The sequence below is a fragment of the Pygocentrus nattereri genome, chromosome 17, assembly GCF_015220715.1.
Source record: "Pygocentrus nattereri isolate fPygNat1 chromosome 17, fPygNat1.pri, whole genome shotgun sequence".
In the NCBI taxonomy this organism is placed as follows: domain Eukaryota; kingdom Metazoa; phylum Chordata; class Actinopteri; order Characiformes; family Serrasalmidae; genus Pygocentrus; species Pygocentrus nattereri.
In genome coordinates, this window is record NC_051227.1 from 38149510 (window position 1) to 38172571 (window position 23062).

The 23062-nt window shown below is 43.3% G+C and overlaps 1 protein-coding gene and 1 long non-coding RNA gene across 5 annotated transcripts in view; one reads left to right on the forward strand and one right to left on the reverse strand.

Annotated features, from left to right (window-relative positions):
- Nucleotides 1–23062, forward strand: part of phldb1b (pleckstrin homology-like domain, family B, member 1b) — a 112790-nt gene that overhangs the window by 44565 nt on the left and 45163 nt on the right. For all 3 annotated transcript variants that reach the window (XM_037546589.1, XM_037546590.1, XM_037546591.1), the window contains 2 exons: nt 3145–3270; nt 9948–11443. In XM_037546589.1, the coding sequence (XP_037402486.1) occupies nt 3145–3270; nt 9948–11443 (1622 nt within the window). The remainder of the gene's footprint in view (nt 1–3144; nt 3271–9947; nt 11444–23062) is intronic.
- LOC108435286 lies at nt 17691–22572 on the reverse strand. Of its 2 annotated transcripts, XR_001858432.1 has the most exons (4): nt 22499–22572; nt 21831–21970; nt 20353–20400; nt 17691–17867 (listed from the first exon to the last, which is right to left on the reverse strand). It is a non-coding gene; the product is annotated as an uncharacterized LOC108435286 (long non-coding RNA). The 2 variants fall into 2 exon arrangements; XR_001858433.1 differs by lacking the exons at nt 17691–17867; nt 20353–20400 and adding an exon at nt 20552–20631.

Genomic DNA, 23062 nt, shown 5'->3' on the forward strand with positions numbered 1-23062 from the left:
ACTGACTGGGTATTCCTGGATGGTGACTGGGCAGTGGACCAGAGGGTTACTAGTACCAGGACTCTAGATATAAACTGCTCGTGTCCTTGGAAAAGGCACATGCTGACCCAGGCAGCTCTGCTCTGCTAGGAAACACTGTGCCACTTGCCCGCCTAGGCCATAAATGGATTTTTGAAAAATACACTTTTGGTCAAAAGCTTCTCAATAACAATCGTAAAGCAATTTTTCAAATATCAGGCAGCATAAGTCATAACCTATTACAGGCGTCCAATGCTTCGGATGTCTGGTTCCCATCACATCAGGTGTAAACAATGCTGATTTGGCAAGTTTCTTTAAAATTAAAATAAAATTTCATATCAGTGAATGCCTTTGTTCACATCTTAAATGATTCAGAAATTTAAGATAACTCAAGTTCACACTGCTGGATTTGGTCTCCTGCTCATAATGCATCTCTTTATTAATATTAGGTTCAGACACTGGATTTCACCTGTTTTTAGTCGGCTTGTCAGAGAACATGCTGTGACTTGTCAAAGGTTTTAAAGTGTAAATCAGTTCTGCTCAGAGACAAGAACATTGGCTCCACTGCATGTATGGCTAGTCAACAGCCTTCATAAGCCTATGATGATGCTGTAACATCTGCGTTCGTGTGTTACAGTCACACCTTGTCCTGTTCGAACATGCAGTGTTATAAAATCAAACTGGGGCATCTGGAATGCTCTGTTCATTGAACATCTGAACAAACTTTCCCTCCTCTAACTATACGTGCTGTGTGTTTAGATACATATGCCCTCTGTTGAGTTCATTAACGCTGTACCACATTAGTAGGAATATGGATGCCAAGACTGCTCAGTGCATTGTTATATATTATTGGTCTTTCTTTGGTCATAAAGGGGGGAAAAAAAAAAAAAAAAAAAAAAAAAAAAAAAAAAAATTTAAAAAGCAGGAGTTTCCAAAACTGGTGTTCAAAAAAAAAAAGGGAATCCCAACAAGCACGCATGCCCTGCTAGACCACCAAAACTGACACTATCAGATAAACTGACTCATCTTTGAGAGAGAGGAGAAAAATCGACCTCCACTCTCCCTTCAGATCTGAAAAAAAATCCACAGGTGTTTCTGTCCATCCTTCCACTGTGAGAAGACAATGCAACACTGAGTGTGAAAGGATGTGTAGGCATCAGGAAACAGTCACTGAAAAAAAGGAAATAGACAAAAAGAAGAAATTTTGCAAATTATGCATCTTAGAAGCTGCTGGTGTTCCCAGAACAATGGACTGTCCAGCCTTCAGCATCACTGAATGTGTTTGGGATTACTTGGATTTTGAAAAGTAGGAAATACAACCAACTTCTAAGACTGAACTTTGGAGGTGTGGAAAAATATCCCTGGTGATTTCTTTGAATAACTGAAAGCCTATTTAAAGAATGAAAGCTACAATAGAGTCAAAAAGGGCAGTCATTGGCTGGAGGGATCCAGCCTCGTGACCGGAAGGTTGCCGGTTCGATCCCCAGAGCCGACAGCACATGACTGAGGTGTTCTTGAGCAAGACCCCTAACCCCCAACTGCTCCCCGGGCGCTGCGGATTGGGCTGCCCACCGCTCCGGGCAAGTGTGCTCACTGCCCCCTTGTGTGTGTGTGCTCACTAGTGTGTATGTGGTGTTTCACTTCACGGATGGGTTAAATGCAGAGGTGAAATTTCCCCGTTGTGGGACTAATAAGGGTCTCTTAAACATGGACACGCTAACTACTGAAAAATGTGATCTATTTAGTTGTTCCTTTGTTCAGACGCTGAAAAGTGAAAAACACACTTAAATGTCCACTTTGGCTGGAAATGAAATAACTGAAGGGTTGTTTAGCGCAATAATCGTTTGGTCAAAATATGCAGACCAATCTTTAAGCACATCACATTCATGTGCCATTATGTTGCAGTTTGTCTGTATCGTGTAGTCCTAATAGACACTTCTCTGCATCCTGTAGTTTTGTACAGTTGTAGCTCTGGATTTAAAGATGGGAACATCTTATACAGAGTTTCATGCACCGTACATGCTTGAAGAAGCTGAGGGGTAAATGGAGCAGAAACCACAGGGCAGAAACAAGGCTTGTCTTGTCCTTTTTCCCCTCCTCACTCAGCACGCCATGAGGCAGTTTGCGGAGCTGACACCGCAGTGAATGATGTTCCTGCCTGATCCCATCCTTCTCTGCCACATGAGAGCAAATGTTCCATGCCCCCAAATGTACCTCTCACACTGCAGCGCTAAACCACTCAACTCTGGACGGATCCTGAGTCGTGATAATTCGTGAATGTGACAGGCTCACGTGATATGTTGTGTTAGTTTTGGCATTGCAGCACTTAAAGTGGTAGTTAAAAGAATCTACACTGACAGGATTTTCCATCATTCCAGATGCAGTAGGTCAGTTTTTTTGTTTTGCACTGGAGCTATGAGGCCAATATAGCCAACGAGTAACGGCAATAGATTCATTTCCAGTGGGAGAATGGACCAAAATTGGCTGCATCATGTCATTCAGTCTGCTTAACATCTCAATACGGTTTCAGGCAAGTGTGTGATGAATGGGGGACTTGTGTGTCTTCAGGCTCACAGAGTTGAAAAAATTGAACTTTAAGTGGTCAAGCAGCCAGTGATCAGTGGCCTGACCTGTGATGCTCTGGATTAAGATCACCACAACAGAAACTAAACCGGCTTCTTAAGCATGTAGTTTTCACAATGATAATTAGTGAGGAATTAACCGCTTAAATGGCCAGGGCTCAAAGTTTTATTGCACACTTCTATAACCTAAGAACAGCTAGCTAACGTTACATTTACATTTACGGCATTTGGCTGACGCTCTTATCCAGAGCGACTTACAATTTGATCATTTTACACAGGTAAGCCAAGGCGGTGTTGGGAGTCTTGCCCAAGGACTCTTATTGGTATAGTGTAGGGTGTTTGCCCAGGTGGGGATTGAACCCCAGTCTACAGTGTAGAAGGCAGAGGTGTTAACCACTACACTAACCCAACCACTTGGCTTACAACTTAGCTACATCAGCCTCATAGCCGCAGTGCAGAATAAACAAAGCACGCTGCAGACACCAAACAGACTGTAGTCTTGTTCGATCGCCTCTGAAACGTCTTTGTTTGGCTGTGTTTGCAGGCTGTATGCTGTGTTTTGGCCAGTCATCCTTTTTCCGCTTCAATCACCCCGAGGAGGCGTTCAGGATGAAGAGCATGAGGATGGAGGAACAGCACACATCTAGCACGATGAGAAGAGTCCATACAGGTAATACACACCCACGCGCACCTACATAGACGCAAAGATAGACACACGCTGGCTGTGACACGACTTAAAACAAGCCAAACATCTACCCTTGCTGTTCAGAGCATCCTCAGCTGTGGCTCCAGGCTCTTCTTTCTGGAGCAGCCAGAGCTGTGCCAACACCTCCCACTTTGTGAAAGCATAAAACCAATGGCACCCAGTCAAATGAGCATGAAGCGTGGGGCTAGAGGTTAAGATGCTGATTTGAAGCCAATAAACTACAGGCACATTATTTCCTTCTTAATCTTTAGATTGTTTATTCAGTAACTACTGTGGATTACTGTGTGAAACTGATATGGAGGTGAGGAACTGAAGTGTGGCCCTACAGTTGGTCCTTGCAGCTAAACAAGATTTGTTTTTGGGTCATTTATACACCAAGTAATGTTGATATTGCATTCAAACTCATACAGGAATTGTATTTCCATACAAGTCAAATGTGTGTCATGTTTGTAATTTTTTTACACATGTAAGTATCAAAAATTGACACTATTGCATCCACATATGTGCAATATGGTGACATGAATGAGTTAACATATTTAAATATTGAAAAATGCTGATAAATACATTTAGCACAAATCATTTAAAACATCACATATATTGCAAATATACACTCACCGGCCACCAGTTGCTTGTTAACACAAATAGCTGATCAGCCAATCACACGGCTGCAACTCAGTGCATTTAGGCATGTAGAGGTGGTCAAGACGACTTGCTGAAGTGCAGACCGAGCATCAGAACGGGGAAGAAAGGGGATTTAAGGGACTTTGAACGTGGCGTGGTTGTTGGTGCCAGACGGGCTGGTCTGAGTATTTCAGAAACTGCTGATCTGCTGGGATTTTCACGCTCAACCATCTCTAGGGTTTATAGAGAACGGTCCGAAAAGAGGGAATATCCAGTGAGCGGTCAGTTGTGTGGACGAAAATGCCTTGTTGATGTGAGAGGTCAGAGGAGAATGGGCAGACTGGTTCCAGATGATAGAAAGACAACAGGAGCTCAAATAACCAACCAGAATCTCTGAGGAACGTTTCCAACACCTTGAAAGTGTGGCACGAAGAATTAAGGCAGCTCTGAAGGCAAAAGGGGGTCCAACCTTTTACTAGCAACCTTTTACTGTACCTAATAAAGTGGCTGGTGAGTGTATATTTTAATGCGAGCAAATTTAACTGTAGTTTTCTCTCTGAAGTGGTCCTGTTCATTTTCCGACAAGGAAATAAGAGTCTAGACTACAGTATGGTTCAAAAATGTGGAATCACTCCTCAATATTTTGAAATTTTGGCGATGCCGATGTTTAATAATGCACAAAGTCAATATATAAACATCCATCCATCCATCTAAAACATTATGTTTCAATGTTTTGCTCTTCCAGAATGCAGCAAATGCATAATAATAATAATAATAATAATAATAATAATAATAATAATAAAAATAAATCAGTCTGATTTTTTTTTTTTTTTTTTTTTTTTTTTTTTTAAGCGAAAATCTGCCAAAATCAGAATGATGTGATATTGTGCATACCTAATTTTAGATGTAGAAGTTTTAGATGCATCCAGGCTGACTGAGTAATGAAATTTCATGGCAGATAATTTGACAATAAATGACTATAAATAAAATAATATTGTAAATTTTCGTTTAATATCTTCTTGAGATATCTAGTTTGGAATGTTTTAACGTATCACGCAAGTTATTATCGAATAAAACAAAACACCGTTATGATTCCACTGTTGGACAGTAGTGAAGATCACGCCTTAGCAAACTCCTGAAAGTCAAGACTAGGCTTGAGTGCAGTCGTTGAGGCAGCTGCTTGTGTTGGAGTTTGTATCGACATCCTAAAATAAGTGCTGCAGAGATGAGGCCCCTGTGCGGCTCACAGCTCAGATGAATGGTGTGGATTGTTGCAGTGCCAGTGGAGGCTCCATTACAGGTGCATGCCTTCAGTTACCACTTCCGGACACAGGGACACAGCAACACTGCCTGAGCCTGGAGTCACCCCATGCAGCTTTTATGAGGTCTCGTTTCAGCCTGGTTTCTGAGCAAAGCCTGGACTTCAGCCCTCCCCTCTCCCAGCGGCACACAGGCTCCTGTGTTGCGCTGTAAATATACTTAAACAGGGCATCTACAGTCTGCCTCTTGTTATGCCCTGCCTTTTCCTGTTGGCTGCCACGGGGTACGAACGTAGCAGTAAACAGATCTGATCCACTGCTAATGAATTCCTTCCGATCTGAAGGAGGTTCTGTTTTTTGCAAATAAGCATTCCTAGTCACTGTTAAGAGACAAGTTAGGGTTACTGGCTGTATTCTTCTCTCTGCATTTGCTGATAATTAGTGAATTCGCTTTTTGATTCAACGATTGGCAAGTCATCGTTTTGATTCAGTAATATGGCTTCATATTACATTTTAGTCTCTCTCCGTGTGTGTGTAATGTTACATACACACACACACACGAGAGCGAGCGAGCGAGCCAGACACAGAGAGAGAGAGAGAGAGAGAGAGAGAGAGAGAGAGAGAGAGAGAGAGAGAGAGAGAGAGAGAGAGAGAGAGAGAGAGAGAGAGAGAGAGAGAGAGAGAGAGAGAGAGAGAGAGAGAGAGAGAGAGAGAGAGAGAGAGAGAGAGAGAGAGAGAGAGAGAGAGAGAGACACATATTATATACGTATAAAATAATTCAAATGTCCTCGTTTTTCTAGAACTGCCTTAGGTAGTATTAAATCCAGCGTGGAGAGTGTGTATATGAATCTCAGTTAGCTTGGTGCTAACATAACGTGCTTATACCCATAGAAAAAAAACACGCTAGTGTAAATTAGCATTGTGATGGCGACAGGCTCTATATGAAACAAAAGGATGTCTCTACATAAACAGTGATGTGACACCACATGGAAACATTTTCTGTGCGACGGAAAATGAAGGCTTGTCTAAGGTCACAGTGTTAACCTATTCCTTAAAAATGAAAATATAATGAAAATGCTGAGCTATACTCTGTATGAATGTATGCACCGTGTTAAGATTTATAGGTGGAAATGCAAGTTTTCTTCATGACTAATAAAACCTAATCTGGTCCATTTCATCATACCCTATGGATGTATGGAGCTATTAGAATGTGTATATCCGAACTAATCATAGTAGTCGTATAGCTCACTTTGGGTGTCTGAAAAAGGCCGTTGTGAAAAAGCAAATAGGGGTCACATTTGACCACTACAGTATTTGTTTAGCCTCAGTACATAACGTTACGTTGGTGAAGGTAATCGACATTAAATCGTCTCTGTGTCTGTATTTGCTTGACTACAGGACAGAATGCTGTACTTGATCAACCTCGCAAACTGAATAACATGAATAACTCAATGACCGCTTTGACTGGAAGTCCCACATATAAACAATCTAGATGCAGATGAAACACTGCTGAATGAAGAGGCAACTGAAAGCTACTTCGTTATGTGAAATACAGCACTGTGGCTTTGGCAACCTAACAGATCCGTCAGCCATGTGATTACCAGAGCACAGTTTACAGGCCTAATGTTGGACACACCGTCTCACTCTGCAGCAACCAGCTGAAGCCGTTACCACCTCCATCTCATCTCCAGACCAGACGGCTTTGTTGAACGCACTGTGTTTATTTTAAGGAGCAGGGGTATCTTTTACAGAGTGTATTTTTATCTCAGGCCCCCTCACCCCAATCTACTTTCGCCCCTCTCTTCCTTCCCTCATATCCGGTCACCCCAGTCCAGTGTTGCTGGGTGGTCTCCAAAACATTTTGATGATTGTGCAGCACTGCTGAGACACTTTGCTAGATAAGCACTTTGTATTATTCTATTTTTTTAATAAAATAATCAAAGTGACACTGGTCATGAAATCATTCAGCTAGGTCCGTTTCAAATTGGGCTCCGTTTAGACTAAAATCAGTGGGAATCTGAACTAATTGCCTGTAACTGGACTCCTGTAGCATTGATTTTAATATGTATATCAGGGATGAATATATGGCTGTTGGAACAAAACCTTGTATCTCCAAAATAACTTTACAGGAGAAAGAAATAACATACTGTACTTATAATGTAAGTTACCGGAGTAATTTTGGGACATTTCTGTTGGTCTGCTCATCCTGACATACACATACAATGCATAGCATAATGGGTTCTTTCAAATTCAGTCAAAAACTGAAAAGCAAGAAAAATGGGGATAGAAGATTTTGTTCCAACAGCAGCGATATGTAACCAGGGCTTCATGTTTCCAACGTAAACTTCCAAACGTGGCAAGTATTTTGCTGCTATAGTTTATCTGATTCAGCTCAATAAAGACTGGATTCACAACTTAAGGACTATGTGCAAGTGCTGTACAGAATAGATTGACTACAAGACGGAAACTGGGCAACACAGTTGTCAACTATGTAATTACAAGTGTGGGCTCACAAACAGGCCACTGCAGTTTAAATTTAGATGTAGTTTAAATGTTTTTTTTTTCCAAAACTTCTACATCAATGGTGAAGATGTAGAGTCATTAAGAGTGGTTCCATGTGGAGTGCCCTGTTCTAGAGCACAGAGTCGGAAGAGTCGTGTGGTGATAGGAACCAGGTGTCTGAAGCATTTGTGTCTAATTACATGAAATAGATAGAAAACCCTGATGCTGGTGACATTGTTTTACAGTAGCTTTGAGATAAACCACATATACATACATACTTCACATGTACTTTTTTTTGTCTATACGGAGTGTGTAGATTAAAAGAGTACCCAAAAGGTTTTCAGATCTATGATTATTTTATTACCATCAGCAACATCACATAAAACCTCAGAAGCCACGTGTTGGCTCCCTGGTCATTTTGGATAGTAAAAGGGAGGGAACTGCGCATTTGCCACTCGTGCCCCTAAACTTTGGATGTGTTCCACTAGATTTTAGACTTTGATTCCACAGCCACTTTCAAGAGATTCAACTTTTCTCTTTGTTAGAGGTCACCTCAAGGTGCTCTATTTTTATTTCATTTTGTTTTAGATTTTTATTGTGAATCACTCTGTAGCCTTGGCTTTGAAACGTGCTCTATGAATGATGTTTACATTCTTTATTACTAAGTAATAAACTACTTTATTGGGTTAAATGGCTATATTGGCATTATAAACATAGCTAGCAGTGGCTGCTATCCTATGAAATGACTCTGGGATATATACTGTCCATAGATGCACAGATATGCACAGAAATAAATAACGCAAGGAGTGCTAAAAGCAGGAACAATGCTCATGTCAGCTTATGGAAATCACTGCATGTGGCACGCTACACTCCAGGTTTAGGTTTAGAAATGCGTGTCTGTCCCTTTAAGAAAAAACAGAATGCAGCAGTTGGCCCCGCCCCCCCCGCGCAGCTCCAGCAGTGCGTCACATCAGCACCGCGGACAGGGGGAGGGCGGGGTTCATCGGCGCTGTGGCCGAGCCTGAGCGCACACAGCCCGGCTACAGCAGAACCGCTGCTCCGCCCTGCCTGGGCACCGTGCGGCCGGCTTTAGGCAATGCAGGCGGTCCAGTTCGGAATGCAGGGCCGTACTGCTTCACTCTGAGGTCGGTTTCAGCAGCCAGAGCGGTCGGGCTTATTCTTCCATGTAAGTATTGACCGTTACTGCCGCTTTGAAGGCAAAACCGAGATGCGTCTTTAATTATTATAACGATTTGGGAAGCAGAGACGCGTCCGCGTCTCAGTGCTGGAGAAGACAGGTTCCCTATCTCTCTCATCACCAAGGGTTATCTTTATGAAACGAGTAGGAATTCGAGCAGTAATCGTGTGAACAGCCTCGCTGTTCCTCCTCACTGGGCTTACACTTGGCTGAGAGTAGAAATCTGGGAGGCTTTATATGTGGGAGCTAACGGCGTTATACATTATTTGTGAGGAGTTTCAGTGGAGAGCGTTTCGTAATGAGGCCACTGACAGCCGTGAGATTCGTCGTGTTACACAGTAAAACAGGCAGAATGTAAGGAGCGTTCATTGGGCTGGGAGCCACAACCTTATCTTTGGCTTTCCTTCCACATAAATAACCTGATATCGTAATAAAATCTGCTTTGGCCAGTTAACATAGGTCTGTGTACCTCTTGCATATCTGTGTCAGCTGCTGAATCATTACTCAGTGTATTGACAGAGGTGGTCTGACCGGAGGGTATTGCTGTGCTTTGGTTGACTGGTACTCCCCCCCCCCCCTCCCCCTCGTGTTTATCTCCAAACATCTCCACACTGTTTATTGATCCAGTTATGACTCCTGTGCCTTTGTAAGTTTGGCAGGGTGTTGAATTTGGCAGCAGCATTACTGTATTTTGCATTTGCAGCTCCTCAAGCATAGGTGCCATTATTTTAATAGCATAATAAGGCACTTCATCTGAGAGAAAGTGAAGTAGCCTCAATGTTTTTTTCCCCCACAACAGCTTTTACCATGATTGCATGCAAGGCCAGGGTGAAGTGTACTAGTTAATGTGCTTGACCTCTGAGAGCCATCACTTCTGCACCTGCGCAGCAAAACTCCAGGATTGAGCTGTAGTGTTTGTGCCCAGTCTGAATGGGCAGTATGTTCTGAAAAACTGTTCAAATGTGTCCATAAGTAAAAGAAATTGTGTTGGCTGCTGTACATGTAATTCAGAGTTGGAGACTTTTCTGTATCTTTGCTGACTGTAGCTTTGCTCCCCTCAGACTCTGAGAGCCTGGTCAATGGGAACCATCAGTCAGAAGCACCCGAGTCTCACCCAGTCCCCAAAGAGAGAGTGCGACCTGAGCACAGTGCAATTGTTAGTTCCATTGAGAAGGACCTTCAGGACATTATGGACTCCTTAGTCATGGATGATGCCCAACCTTCCTCCTCCTCTGAGCCTAAGAAGCCTTCTGGGCCCCCCGCTGCCCAGTCCCCACTTTCCCCACTGTTAAACGGAGGCGGCCGGTACCTCCTCTCACCCCCCACGAGTCCTGGTGCTATGTCAGTGGGCTCAAGCTATGAGAATACCTCTCCACCCTTCTCTCCTCTCTCCTCACCCTCAGCTGCCAGCAGTGGCAGCTTCACCAGTCCTTCGCCCAGTGGTTGTCCGGACCAGATTTCCTCTCTGCCTCCTGTGCCAGTCAGGTCCTCCAGTTACAATTACACCAGCCAGCCACCTGTACCTCAGCCTAGGACCATGTTGCCCAACCACACCGGAAGTCAGAAGGTTCCAGAGAGTCCTCGGCTCCAGAGGAGGGCTCTTCTGGAAGCTCCTCCTAGCCCAAAGCCCACCCGCAGGGGTCTGAGTCAGGATAACCTACTAGGAAAGGCTCCGGACAGCCCCAGACTGCCCCCTACTTTGTCTTCAGTCTCCATATCTGCTGTATCCAATGATGTCCCATCTCTTGGTAGGATAGTGGTACCTGGTAGCCCCAAGTCTACCCCCAAATTCACCACCACATCTCCTTGTTCCTCTCCGTCAAGTCCCAGGTTAAAGATAGTCAACAGTCTTCAAGATCGCCCATCCAGCCCATTCTGCGAGCAACCCCAGCTGGACCACTCGCCCACCTCCAGCCCGTCCCAGCAACTCTCTCCTCCACCTCGAGCCTTCCAGCCTCCCCTGGACCCCATCGTCCACATCATCCAGCCTCAGCCACAGCCACGCAACCTTCAGCCTCCAGAAAGTCCTCGGCTGGCCCGAAGGAACTTCGAGGCTGCCTGTGGCAACAGCATGAGGGAGCTGCCCCCTCTGAGCCCATCTGTGGCCCGCAGAGGGGTACCTGTGCTGCCTGGGGCTCTCCCGGGGACCCTTCGGACCCCAGAGAGTCCGTCCACCAAAACAGTCCCAGATAGCCCTAGGCTTAGACGCAAAGCTGCCTCCCCTACTGAGGAGCTGTTCAGCCCCCGTTTGGTCCGTGCACGCAGCCCCTCGCCCACATCCTGTCTGTTGGAGGGCAACAGTGGGCGAAAAGGAAGCTTTGGGAACACCTTGTCTCCAGCCTTCAGTCTGGGCTCTTTACCCGGTTCTTCACCCCTGGCCAGCCCCAGGAGCCACAGGAAGATGTCGGCAGGTCACAGGGATTTCCGCCTGGCCCACCCGGGAATGAGGGAGCGCAAGAACAGCATCACAGAGATCAGTGACAATGAGGACGAGCTGCTGGAGTACCATCGGCGCCAGCGTGAGGAGCGTCTCCGCGAGCAGGAGATGGAGAGACTGGTGAGTGATATGTGGGAACCGATACAGAGCTGGGTGATGTGAGGAAAAAGTGGTGATAATATTTGACAAAAATACTTTAGTAGTGGTAACTGGTAAGGTATTAAAATGAAATAAAAACATGCTCTATAAAACACGAACTTAGGATGTTTTACCGCTCTACATTCAAAAACCTGGGACAAATGGGAGCCAATGGAACTTATAGTTCTACTTCATTTTCTGCTGGAACCATCAAAACCACAGATTTGCCATTTTTTGCCTTTCTAAAGAGTCCAAGTTGGATAATTAGCTACCTTGCTTAACAATATACTGCACTGTTTTGCCCTCATACACTCACAAAAATGTCTACATTTACACAGAATCATGTGTAGAGTCAAACAAAATGTGAAAGTATAGCAAACACTTCTTCTGTAGAGGGTGCTTATTCTAAAAACTGCAATCAACTAGGGCTGGGCAATATGACAGTATCGTATCGTATCGTTATTGTAATAAATTATGTCACAGTACAATAGTATGCTTTTCTGAACGTCCTATACATCAGTACTTGAGCACTGAGGAACTACATGTTTCATTAAAAGTTAGACCCATCACACAGCCAAATATTGAAAAAAATATCATTGTATGTGTTAATTCATAAAATGATGCTCCGTAAGACATAAGTCATTGGCCTCTGTACATGTCAGCAATAATAGAGAACATTTTCAAGTACCATTAGGTTCTGTTGGTGTCAGTCCTGTTCAGGTACCAAAAGTACTGGACCACTGACCAGTGGAGAAAGCACAGTTCCAGCTTTCTGGTTCTGAAGGTTCTGGCACTTTGTGCATTGATAAAAACCCCTAAGAGCAAGTATCTCTAGACAGAGTATCTGAGTTAAACCATCTGACACTTGCTTAATTCTTAAATAAGAGCTACCTATACTTTAAAAAACTATTTTCAGCACTGAATTAAAAAAAAAAACAAAATCATACAATATTTTTTTGTTAAGTTAAATGTCAGTTTTATTGAAAACGGTGTTCATCACCCATATCATGTATAAACTATATTACCCACAGTTTCTACATCCGGACTTAGTGAGAAACTCCTCAAAATGCTGCGTGTTGTCCGTTCTCAGCGCTACTGTGACAGCGGTGGCAGATTTATTAGACTTAATTGTCAGAAATGTCCCTCAGTGAAATGAATGTTTTTAGGTTGCTGCAGTGAAATGAACAGTGGCCTAATGAGACCATTTATTCCCAAACTGTTTAACTGACTTGAATTCCTTGACCGTATTACATCACTTCTTTGTATTTTTGGTTATATTTGGTATATATAGAAAGAAACATCTGTTGAAAGTAGTGATCCTTTTTGCATGCTTTATGAACTGCTAGTGTTTTTCACATCATTATATGTACGTGGTGGTAATTACCAAGGATGTATCTGTCTGTAAACTCTAGCCCAGAGTGTGCAGGGAAGAGTGGGGACAGCGGCTGTTCCAATCCGCCTGAAAGTGACGGGAGCTGCCACCTTGCTGTGGCAGAAGGCTCTGATTTCACCATGACAACGCTATTGTTTGTTGTCCCTTTTATGGGGGGTGGACGGGAGAGACAGACATGCCGGTCCAGTCTGTTGTCCAGAATGAAGCTACTGAGTCAGTCTTTGGAAGTTTTTTTTTTTTTTTGCATTTGTGCCCAAAACAGCTCATTTTCACTTTAATTATCCTACTGTTAGAGCTTTCTTGGGACAGAAAAGGAGGTGATGTAACTGTGCCTGTGCTCTAATACTTGGGGCTCTACACCAGAGCTCAGCTCCATAGTCATAGTACCAGAATATTTTTGCTAGAATTAAGTCCTAAAGACACAGTTACAACTTCAATGTTAATTTGTGTTCTTAAAAATAAAGGTGAGGTTTTTTGGAGCAGTACCATCGAAAATTCTGCCCCCCCCAATTAAATGGTCAAGATGTAAACAAAGTCATTCACATTGGTTTTATGTGAAATGGTTCAGTGCAGTGAAATTTACAGATTCAGGTTTCTTTACAGCGATAGTGATAAGAACCAGGAGTCAGATTCACAAAAGCATTCTAATGATGAAACTGGTGAAGCTTCTTTAGATAAGCACAAAAAAGTTCATAAAAACCTTCTACAATGCAATTCTCGAACACGGTTTTAAGAATACCACTTGTTTTTACAATTCTTATGAAGTTATTTGAAGAACGTCTTGAGAATGAACTTGAGAAACACACATTTTAGAAGAATGTACGATGCTGTTGTGAATCCGGCCCCAGAAATTGTGAAGTCTAGCACGCCGATATAGCCATTTTATTTACTTTGGCGTCTTATGTTGATGAGCATGACATTGTGGTGAACCTGGAAAGGTTTACTTTCTTTGGGGGTTGTTTTTCCTTACAGTGTCCTGCATGTACCTCTCCACCCTGAATGAACTTTAAGATGAGTTCTAGGCCAAAGTCAAAGCTTTTGTAAAACAGTGTCTCAGACATCAGGCGGCATATTCGTAACCATTTCACACAACGGTTTTCTGTGAGGGAGCTTTTAGAGGTGTTTAAACTCTCCAGACGTCTGGGTCCCATCACCACCACTGTGAACAATTCTGACTCCGTACTTTTCTCTAGAACACAGCACCTCACACCAAACCTCTCCGAATGACTGTTTGCATTGTAACCATTTAATTATGCAAAAACTTTTTGAAAACTTACTGAAATTCATTTGTAAAACCACTCCACTGAAAGGTTCTCCAGGGAAGTGGCTTCGCTCCCAAAAACCCTTTTAGGCACCCTGCACATTTTTTTTGGTCTTTTGCCATCTTTGATGCAAAGGTCGTAAAGACAAAATCAATATGTGCTTTCTCTAAAAGGATTAGCTCAGAGTGAAATAAGCCTAGGCAAGCTTGCAGAACAGCCTTTGATTCAGACTTCTCGTTCACAGACATTGGGCAAGTTGAATATATTTGCGCAAGGTCGAGTGCAAACAGCAGAAATGGTGTCTTACCAGCTTTGGTGAAGAGACGAGGCACAGAAAGCCTCAAATCTTGTTTTTCACCCAGGGAGAAACGAATTCGGGAAGCAGATTGAGTCATCAGATTAGGTTATTGTGCCATGTTATGCTCTCATTTACATCAGCACCTTATGGTGCTTTGAGCCGTGCTCTCGTAATTACGTTTTTCTAATATTTGCCGTGGAAAATTGAAGCCTACTTATCGCGCAGCACGATTCACCCCGTCTCTGATCGTGAATAGTCCTTATCAGATTGCGATGACAAGGTCTCGGCGGCTTTGTGTTGCGCATTTTGAAAAACAGCTCTTATGCTTTATTACAGTACCTCACGCTCGCTACATGATGTTTATCAGACCCATTTTCAGTTCAGCCTGAACGTCAGTCTCTGGTGTCTGGACTCGGGGCCTGAGCTGTGTGCAGCGCCTGTGCGTGATCTGCACGGAGCTGAAGCGTGCCACATGGCCACAGCGAGCCCGGAGCAGTTGACGTGCTCGACAGAGAGAGGCGAGCTCAGCCGAGCGTGCGGCAGAGAGAAGCCGCTTCAGAATCACAATCAGAGTCACTTGGAAAGTGCACAGGTACAACACCCTGTCTAGAGGGCTCTGATACTGTATCAGCTTCAGTATAGTGTTATGGAGCTATAGCGTCTGCCATGCATGTCACAATACCTTTCAGGACTGGTTTTGCTTAGGGTACTTGAGAACCAGTTCAAGGTGCCAGTACTCAAATACTGAGATTGCTGTCTGAGCACCTCTTACGTCATCATGGAAAGACAGAGAAAATATACAGACAACCTACAGTAAAGTCTACAGTACAGTAAAATGTACATTTTGCTCCTGTGAAATACAAATTCCTTAAACCAAGCGTGTTGCCAAGGACGGGTTTCTAAGCATGTGATTGCAAAGCTTTATTGCTTCATTAACTAGATGATGGTGGCTTTGCTTAGAAACTGAAAATAACTACTCAGACAAACCAACAGCCCAGTAATATATGACGCAATGCGATACGTTATATAGTTACAGTCCAGCACAGTACACGTACTAAATATACAGGATACTCACAACAGTGTAGATCATGACTGATTGTGACTAACAGATGCAAAAGTATTCTAGAATACATTTGTGGATGCTGTTGCGTTGCATGTACTCGAATATGGATTTATACTTCACTTATTTTTACTTCATAAAGCTTTTATTTAGAATGACATTCTTTCTGTTTCTGTCCAGTTTCATTTCGTAATAATTCCTCCTCCAAAGAATTAAATCTCAGTGTTGTGATAATGTAGAGAGCAACAGGCAGACAATGCTGTGGGCACCAAAACAGTACGGTGTCACAGGGCCATTAGGACCTGATTCCTTCCTAGTGGGAACTGGTTTGATTAGGGAATGTATGTGGAATCAGTCCCAAAACACCTGATTAAACGATCCGAATCCTTTACACTGTAATATCCACCCATCAGGAAAACACAGAACACAGTTAGTGACTACTGAAAAGAACCAGGAACCCAGGACACTTTTAATGGGTTCTAGGGTTGTTTTCAACAGGGAGGTACATTAAATGTAATGTTATGGACGAAAAAAGGATTAAGTGATGACGTTGCTGAGCAGCCGCAGCCAAAAGTTAACGTGCCATTTGGCTGCTTCTGCCGTTGTGGCAGAGAGTGCACGTGCGTGTGTCGTCACTGGGGTTGAGAGTGCATCTGGTCGAGATTCAGACTCTGTTAGAAAATTTTGACCAAAAAGTCCAACTAATACAAAGAGTAGATATGCCTTTACATATCATTTTCATGGCTCCCACACACACACACACACACACACACACACACACACACGTTACACAAGAATTGTCAAAGAGCAAGTCTGCTCAGTTAATGACTAGGCCTGCATTCCTGAGCTTTTACTTTGCCACCAACCACAGATATTTAACCTTCCCCTGACAAACTGCTTCTAGTTTAGCGAAAACTTAATATAACCAAAACCCTTCCGCTATAATAGAAATTCATAATATTAGCCTGTCGTTTTGTGCATGCGCTCATCAAAAATGATTTTCTTCGTTTTATAAGATTTATGTCTTGGTAGCACCACTCTTGCCACCATGTCCATGTCAGGACCCCCAGGTTAAGAACCCCTGGTTTGAGCAGCAGCAGGGTGACAGTCACGGTCAAGTTGAACTCTGTCATGCTTTCTGTCAGGAACATTAGACAAGTGATTTGTCATCACTGTTCATGTCTGCCAAGAACTTGTATTTTGGTGCATCGCTGCTAAACAACGAATGAAAATGAATAGCCATCAATTAGTTTTGTGTAAATAGAACCGGTTCAGTTCTGGGGTTGGAGGTTTGAGGTCCAGAGCAGTTTGGTGTTTTATCTGCTCAAACCTGGTTCAAACTCATCTATTAATTGTCTGGTTTAGTAGATGCGATTGATTTGGGGACTTACCAAACTGTGCTGGACACCAGCCCTCCAGGCCCTGGATTCAGCCCCTGAAATAGAGTGTCAGTCATGCTGATTGGTGTCTTCCATTTGTTTTTAGCCATGTTAAAATGTTTGTTTGACCTGTTCCAATAAGTGGATTATTGTTTAGATTAAATTAGATTAAGTGAGCCTTATTAGTCCCACAACGGGGAAATTCCACCTCTGCATTTAACCCATCCGTGAAGTGAAACACCACATACACTCTAGTGAGCACACACACACTAGGGGGCAGTGAGCACACTTGCCGGAGCAGTGGGCAGCCCTATCCACAGCGCACGGGGAGCAGTTGGGGGTTAGGTGTCTTGCTCAAGGACACCTCAGTCATGTGCTGTCGGCTCTGGGGATCAAACCGGCGACCTTCTGGTCACGAGGCTGGTTCCCTAACCTCCAGCCCATGACTGCTCCCAGTTTGAATAGCATAGTTAAAAGTATTGTGACCATCTACGTTTCCTGTGTTATATTACAGTGGTTACAGCTGGTCCTTAAGGACCCCCAGTCCATATTGTTGCTTATTACTGGTATTCGAGGTAAAAAGTGGACTGTCTGTGGATCCCTGAGGATCAGTTTGAGAAGCATTGTATTGCATCTGATTCCGTGCTTGGGGACAGATTAACAGTGATCCTCCTCACAGCAAGAGAGAGATAGAATTGTCAGAAGGCAAAATGCAGCTTCAGTTTTCTTAATACAGATTATCTGGGTCACTAATGACTTTCTCAGCTCAAGTAACCAAGTCAGTGAAGAGCAACGAATATCTGCTAAAAGACTTCACACAATGAATATGCACTGCTTTCTCTCTAAGGCAGTTTATTTCTGAACATGACTCCAACCTGCAGCTTTCCACCAGAGGGATTATTCATCTCAGATTTTGTGCCGATTTGCAATCCATGCCATAATTTCTTTATTGGGAGAGATGCTGGTCATCAGCCTCCATCATCATGACAGCTGCTGTCGGAACTTAACAGGATACTGAAAAACATACGCGCTTCAGAATAAATGCTTTGGAAAAACCTGATGTAGCCAAGCCTGTCTGTAATCAAGTATCTGTTAGCTACTCTCCACAATATCTTGGAATTAATTATGCATTAGAAACAATATCATTCAACTCACTGTTGGTGTTTGAGTACCTGGCTAGGTTAGGTACTTTTTGGGCTGTGTGGTTTAATGACTGGCTCAGTTTTTCAGATTCAGATTCCTTTATTGATCCCAGGGGGAAATTGCAGAGGCTGTTTTACCGTCTCCTTTCAAGCCCCAGTAAACACACACACACACACACACACACACACACACACACACACACACACACACACACACACACACACACATCTGTAGCGTTTGTTATTTGTAGCTTTTATGCTTCTTAAACTTTAATAAATAACAATGTAAGATAATTTAAGGTTTAACACAAATCTCATGAAATCATATCTTAGTGGGGATGTAAAAAAAGATGCATCTTGTTGTATAAGTGTCTACGGCAAGAGTGTTAAATTGCGGTAGTTTTAGCTTTAGTTTTAAATCTTGCAGTTTTATCATTTTGAAAGGTGTAATAGACCTCAAATAAAAATATTAACATAACATTAGACCTTTTTTTATCCCTGCCACTTCGGATTTTTGCGATACTAAAAAAATAAATTGAATCGAAACACCGCCGCAACTAAATTCTTGCTACACCCTTACATAATAAATAAAATACTGAGCAACACTGCATCTTTATGTAATAAACTTTTGAAAGTTGAAGTAATACTAAGTTTGTAACTGAAAACATGCAATCATGAGATCCTGCTTGTGGGGGTTAATGTTTTTTTTATAGTGGACAGACTCTGGAATTCAGCTGTAGAAGTATTGACTTTTACAGTTGCACCATCAGGACACTTTGCATGGATTATATTTAGAAGATAGTATGTCACACTCTGGGGGGTTGGGGGGGGGGGGGGGGGGGGGGGGGGAGTCCCAGTAGAGACGGTCAGGAATTCGCTCTGCCATAGCCTAATGGATTATTACTGCCCTGTAGTAATCTATTAAGATAGAATTTAAAATTACACACACAAATATGATTTAATATTTCGCCGTTTAAAGTTAAATTAGTCCTCTCTGGTTCTCTTTCCAACACAGCAGTTGTAGCCTTTGAAGCATCATCAGTCATTGCTGATATCAGATTAGACCAGGCCTCGGGCAGCACGGTGGTGTGGTGGGTAGCACTGAGGGCCTGGGTTTGATTCCCCGGCCGGGTGATCGGGGTCCTCTCTGTGTGGAGTTTGCATGTTCTCCTCGTGTCTGTGTGGGTTTCCTCCGGGTTCTCCGGTTTCCTCCCACAGTCCAAAGACATGCAGTCAGGCCAATTGGACATGTTAAATTACCCCTGGGTGTGAGTGTGTGAGTGTCTGTCTGCCCTGCGATGGACTGGCGACCTGTCCAGGGTGTATCCTGCCTTCCGCCCGAAGACTGCTGGGATAGGCTCCAGCACCCCCTGCGACATTGACGGAGAAGCGGCTTAGAAAATGGATGGATGGATGTATTTCTTTATGTAGGCCCTTGATTTAAGTCAGTGGTTTGCAGCTCTGTATAGTGTAGTGTTTTCTGGATGAAACACTCACTTTAACTCAGTAAGTGCTTGTAATGACCTGATTAGCTAATCAGTTGTTAAACTGGGAGAAAACGCAAAGAGAGTCAAGAAGCACGCGGTCACTTTGAGCTACTGGTGCTCTGAAGTTGTGCATCACAAAAGGAGGGCTTGCTGTCAGCATCAGGCAGTGCACAGAGGTTTAGCTCCTCCCTCTTTGACCTAAAGTCCCGCCTCTTGAGGGGAGTCCTGAGAGGAGCTGGCGTTGCTCTTGTGATCGTTCAAACACGAGGTGGGAATCGGTGCAGCTCTGAATGTAGGCTCCTTCTTGATCACGCTGACCTGGGAACTAACCATGAACCAGAGGCAAACATCTGCCCCCCGGCCTGAGCGCATGCGACATGCAGATAAGAGCAGAGAGCAGACTTTGCTCTACCTGGTCAGCCTTGTTCAGCAGAAGCCCACTCTACTGCGTGACCTGGCTGCACTCATCAAGGTAACTGAGGATGCATCTCATAGCACACAGGGAACAGTTGCTGCTCTGTGTTTGTGTTGCCATTGGCCTGGTATGTCTGTGTATCGGAAAGACGTGAGAGAAGATCCAGTAGTCTTACAGTCGTATGATCCGTGGGTCAGTATTTCACTATTGTTCATTGTATTGTGCAGTGGAAACATCAGGTTCGAGTTTACAGTTGCCAGCAGTGCTTAAGACTGTGGCTGTAGAAGGCTTCTCTCACTTTGACGTGGTTTAACCCATTACGCTGTGGGCTTATATGTACGTATATATAAGTGGTTCTTGGCTTGTATGTATGGATCTAAGGAAAATGTTCAATTGAGATAGGACCTACATTATTCAGAGGTTCTTTAAACTTTAAAAAGCTTCACCATACTCACATCTCATTTATAAAAATGGTTCTTTGATCTTGTCTTTAGGATCTTTGCCTTGAAAATGGAAAAAAAAAAAGTCTTAATAAACATGAATGTTCTTAAAAATAAATAAGTTGAAAAGGGAACTTAGAACAATTTTGGGTACCTAAACGGTTTAAACCACCTATTACAAGCTTTGTGAGGGAGCAGAAAGTGGTTCTTCTACGGCATCACACCAAAGAACCCTTTTTCGGCAACTTTTTCGGCTGCTTTGAATCAGAAGTTTGGTTCTTAAAGCTTTATTAGCTGTAAAACAGGGTGTAGTAGTTACATTCTATAAAATAACCAGCGCATATTATGGCAAAAATGTGCAGAACTAACCTGAAAAATATTCAGGGCACCTCTCCGTCATCTAATCCTCCAGAAAAGTACCAAACAAGTCTAATACAGGCCAAGGTTTACGTGTCTAAGATTCCTACTGGAAATGCCTCGCATTCCTGATGCATTAAACACCCTAAGCTTCCAATTACTCCAACCATCCTAACAGTCCCTCTATTTATACCTAATATTAGCCTTTTATATCTGCCTGTGTGAGGCTGCTCATATGTTTAGAGAGAGAGGAGAGAATCTCCACTATATAGAGCAAATGGCAAAAGGTCAGGAGCCATCTGTCTTGTTTTGCAGGCCTAAGAGAGCTTAGCTGGTATTAGCATGCAGTGGGGGCTCATGGCCCCACAGGGGGTTTGGTGGGGGCGTGGGGTGAGGGCTGCTTAATGCTGTGGTCTGGGAACAGATCCACAGCTAGCAACCTTACATACTAAAGTGAGCAAATTATGTCTACAGTGATGTTTTTATAGGAGGTTTATGGCTGTTTCACATGCACCCCATGCCTAATTCAGCCCCTCGTATATAACGTCCTATTAGTGTGTTCACCCGAGGCTAATGGGTCCGTCTGGACAGATTCTGCTGAGTAACAGCACAGACTGAGCGAGCTAGCTTCCAGGCCATAAATGAGTGTCTCAGTGGAGCAGTGTACGAGATGATCTAGAGCCAGAGTGATCGCTTTGAGAAGGAAATTTGACCAAATGGAAACCTGTTCAGTCCCACAGCCCCATTCACTGTGTCTAGAGTTACTCTTAGACATGATGAATTAAAAGTAGTACAAATGAAGTACAACTATTATGTAACCTACCCTCTGAGAGTCCTGCCAGCGCACAGAATTACGTAGTACATAGAATTTAGGGGTAAGGGCCAAAGAATTCCCTGTTTTATAGTTTAGGGTAATGTAATGTGGTCAGGCCTCAAATACCAGCAAGTTATATAAACATAGTCACAAACACATTTGCCCACTAATCAAACAGCAGTCATGAAAACAGAAAACAAAAGTTCATGGCCCAAACTTTCCAAACTCAAACCCAGTCACTTAAAGTCTTGATACTTTTCTCAGTTCGTCTTGTCCTTTCGTCTGGACTCCCTACCGTTGAAACCAATTTAAACAGCCTCACCGGAATTGAAAAAGAAGTCCTCCAAGTTTACACCCGCAGGCCGAAGGGAGTTCCTTTGGCTCCAGAAAGTGAAGCCCTGGTCCATGGTGTTTCTTCCATGTACCTCACCACGCTTCACTGGTCAGCAGCTGAGTCCGGCACTGTAACACACATAGGCCTGTCACAATTATAACAACGTGTAATGAGCGCAATTATTTAAGCTGACTGCTATTATTTTTCCTAGTTGTTAACTTTGAAACCATGTTTACGTCACTACAAACAATGGGTTTTTATCCACTGGGTCAAGGCAGTTCTGCATGACTAGGAGAAAGCAGAAGATGCCCTTGCCCATGGGTCATAATGAAAACAGAAGTTCTAACCTTTAACTTGCTGTAAGACATGTAGAGGTCGGTCTAAAGGTCAGCAATGCTTGTTTATTTGAGCTCGAGCTCAGCTAAATAAGTGGTACGGTAATACAAGAATTCCAAGATTTCCGTTATTTGACACGGCTTACATCAGCCATTTATTTTGTAATTGTTTTTTTATAGGTCCACATTTCACACACTGCGTGGTCATTAAAAGCAGTTTTATGTGCTACATAGGACTGCATTTATTTGACTACTAGGGCCTGTAGTCCATTTTTCAACACAATTTACCAGAAAGTTTTAGTACATAAAGCTTTAGCTCACCATCACTGGTAGAGAGGAGATTAGGAACAAGGAAACCAAGAGCACAGAGAACTACAGCAAGAGAGATGCCAAACAGGGGAGAGTTTATACAGACATAATGAGTCTAGAACAGGCTGCAGGTGAAAATGATAGTGAATGGGCAGCGCCAGGGTGGAGCTGGGAATGAAGTGAGCCAATCCAGGCTGGGCAAGTCCAAATAGGGTCTCTCCAGAGGGGAGGCACTATGACCACAATGAACAGCTGTCTGGTCGTTGTTTAAATTTGGGACATGCAGGCCTGAATTTATGGGTGATTGTTTGAAGGGAGTGGTTTAATACTATATGTTTTAATATAGTGCATGCTGCTGTTTTAATAGAATGTAGCAGATGCTGGAACCAAGAACCTGCTCTGGAATCGCTCTGTAGAACTGTTTATTCCTTCGTTAAGAGAGCAGGCTGGGTGAGCTGGAAGAGCTCTTGGCTTTTGCTGTTATTTTCCCTGTGAAACTACTAGTTTGAGAAGGACGTGGGAAAAACATTCTAGATTGATTTCAAGTTATAACGCTTGGTCAAGTACAGTCCCTCA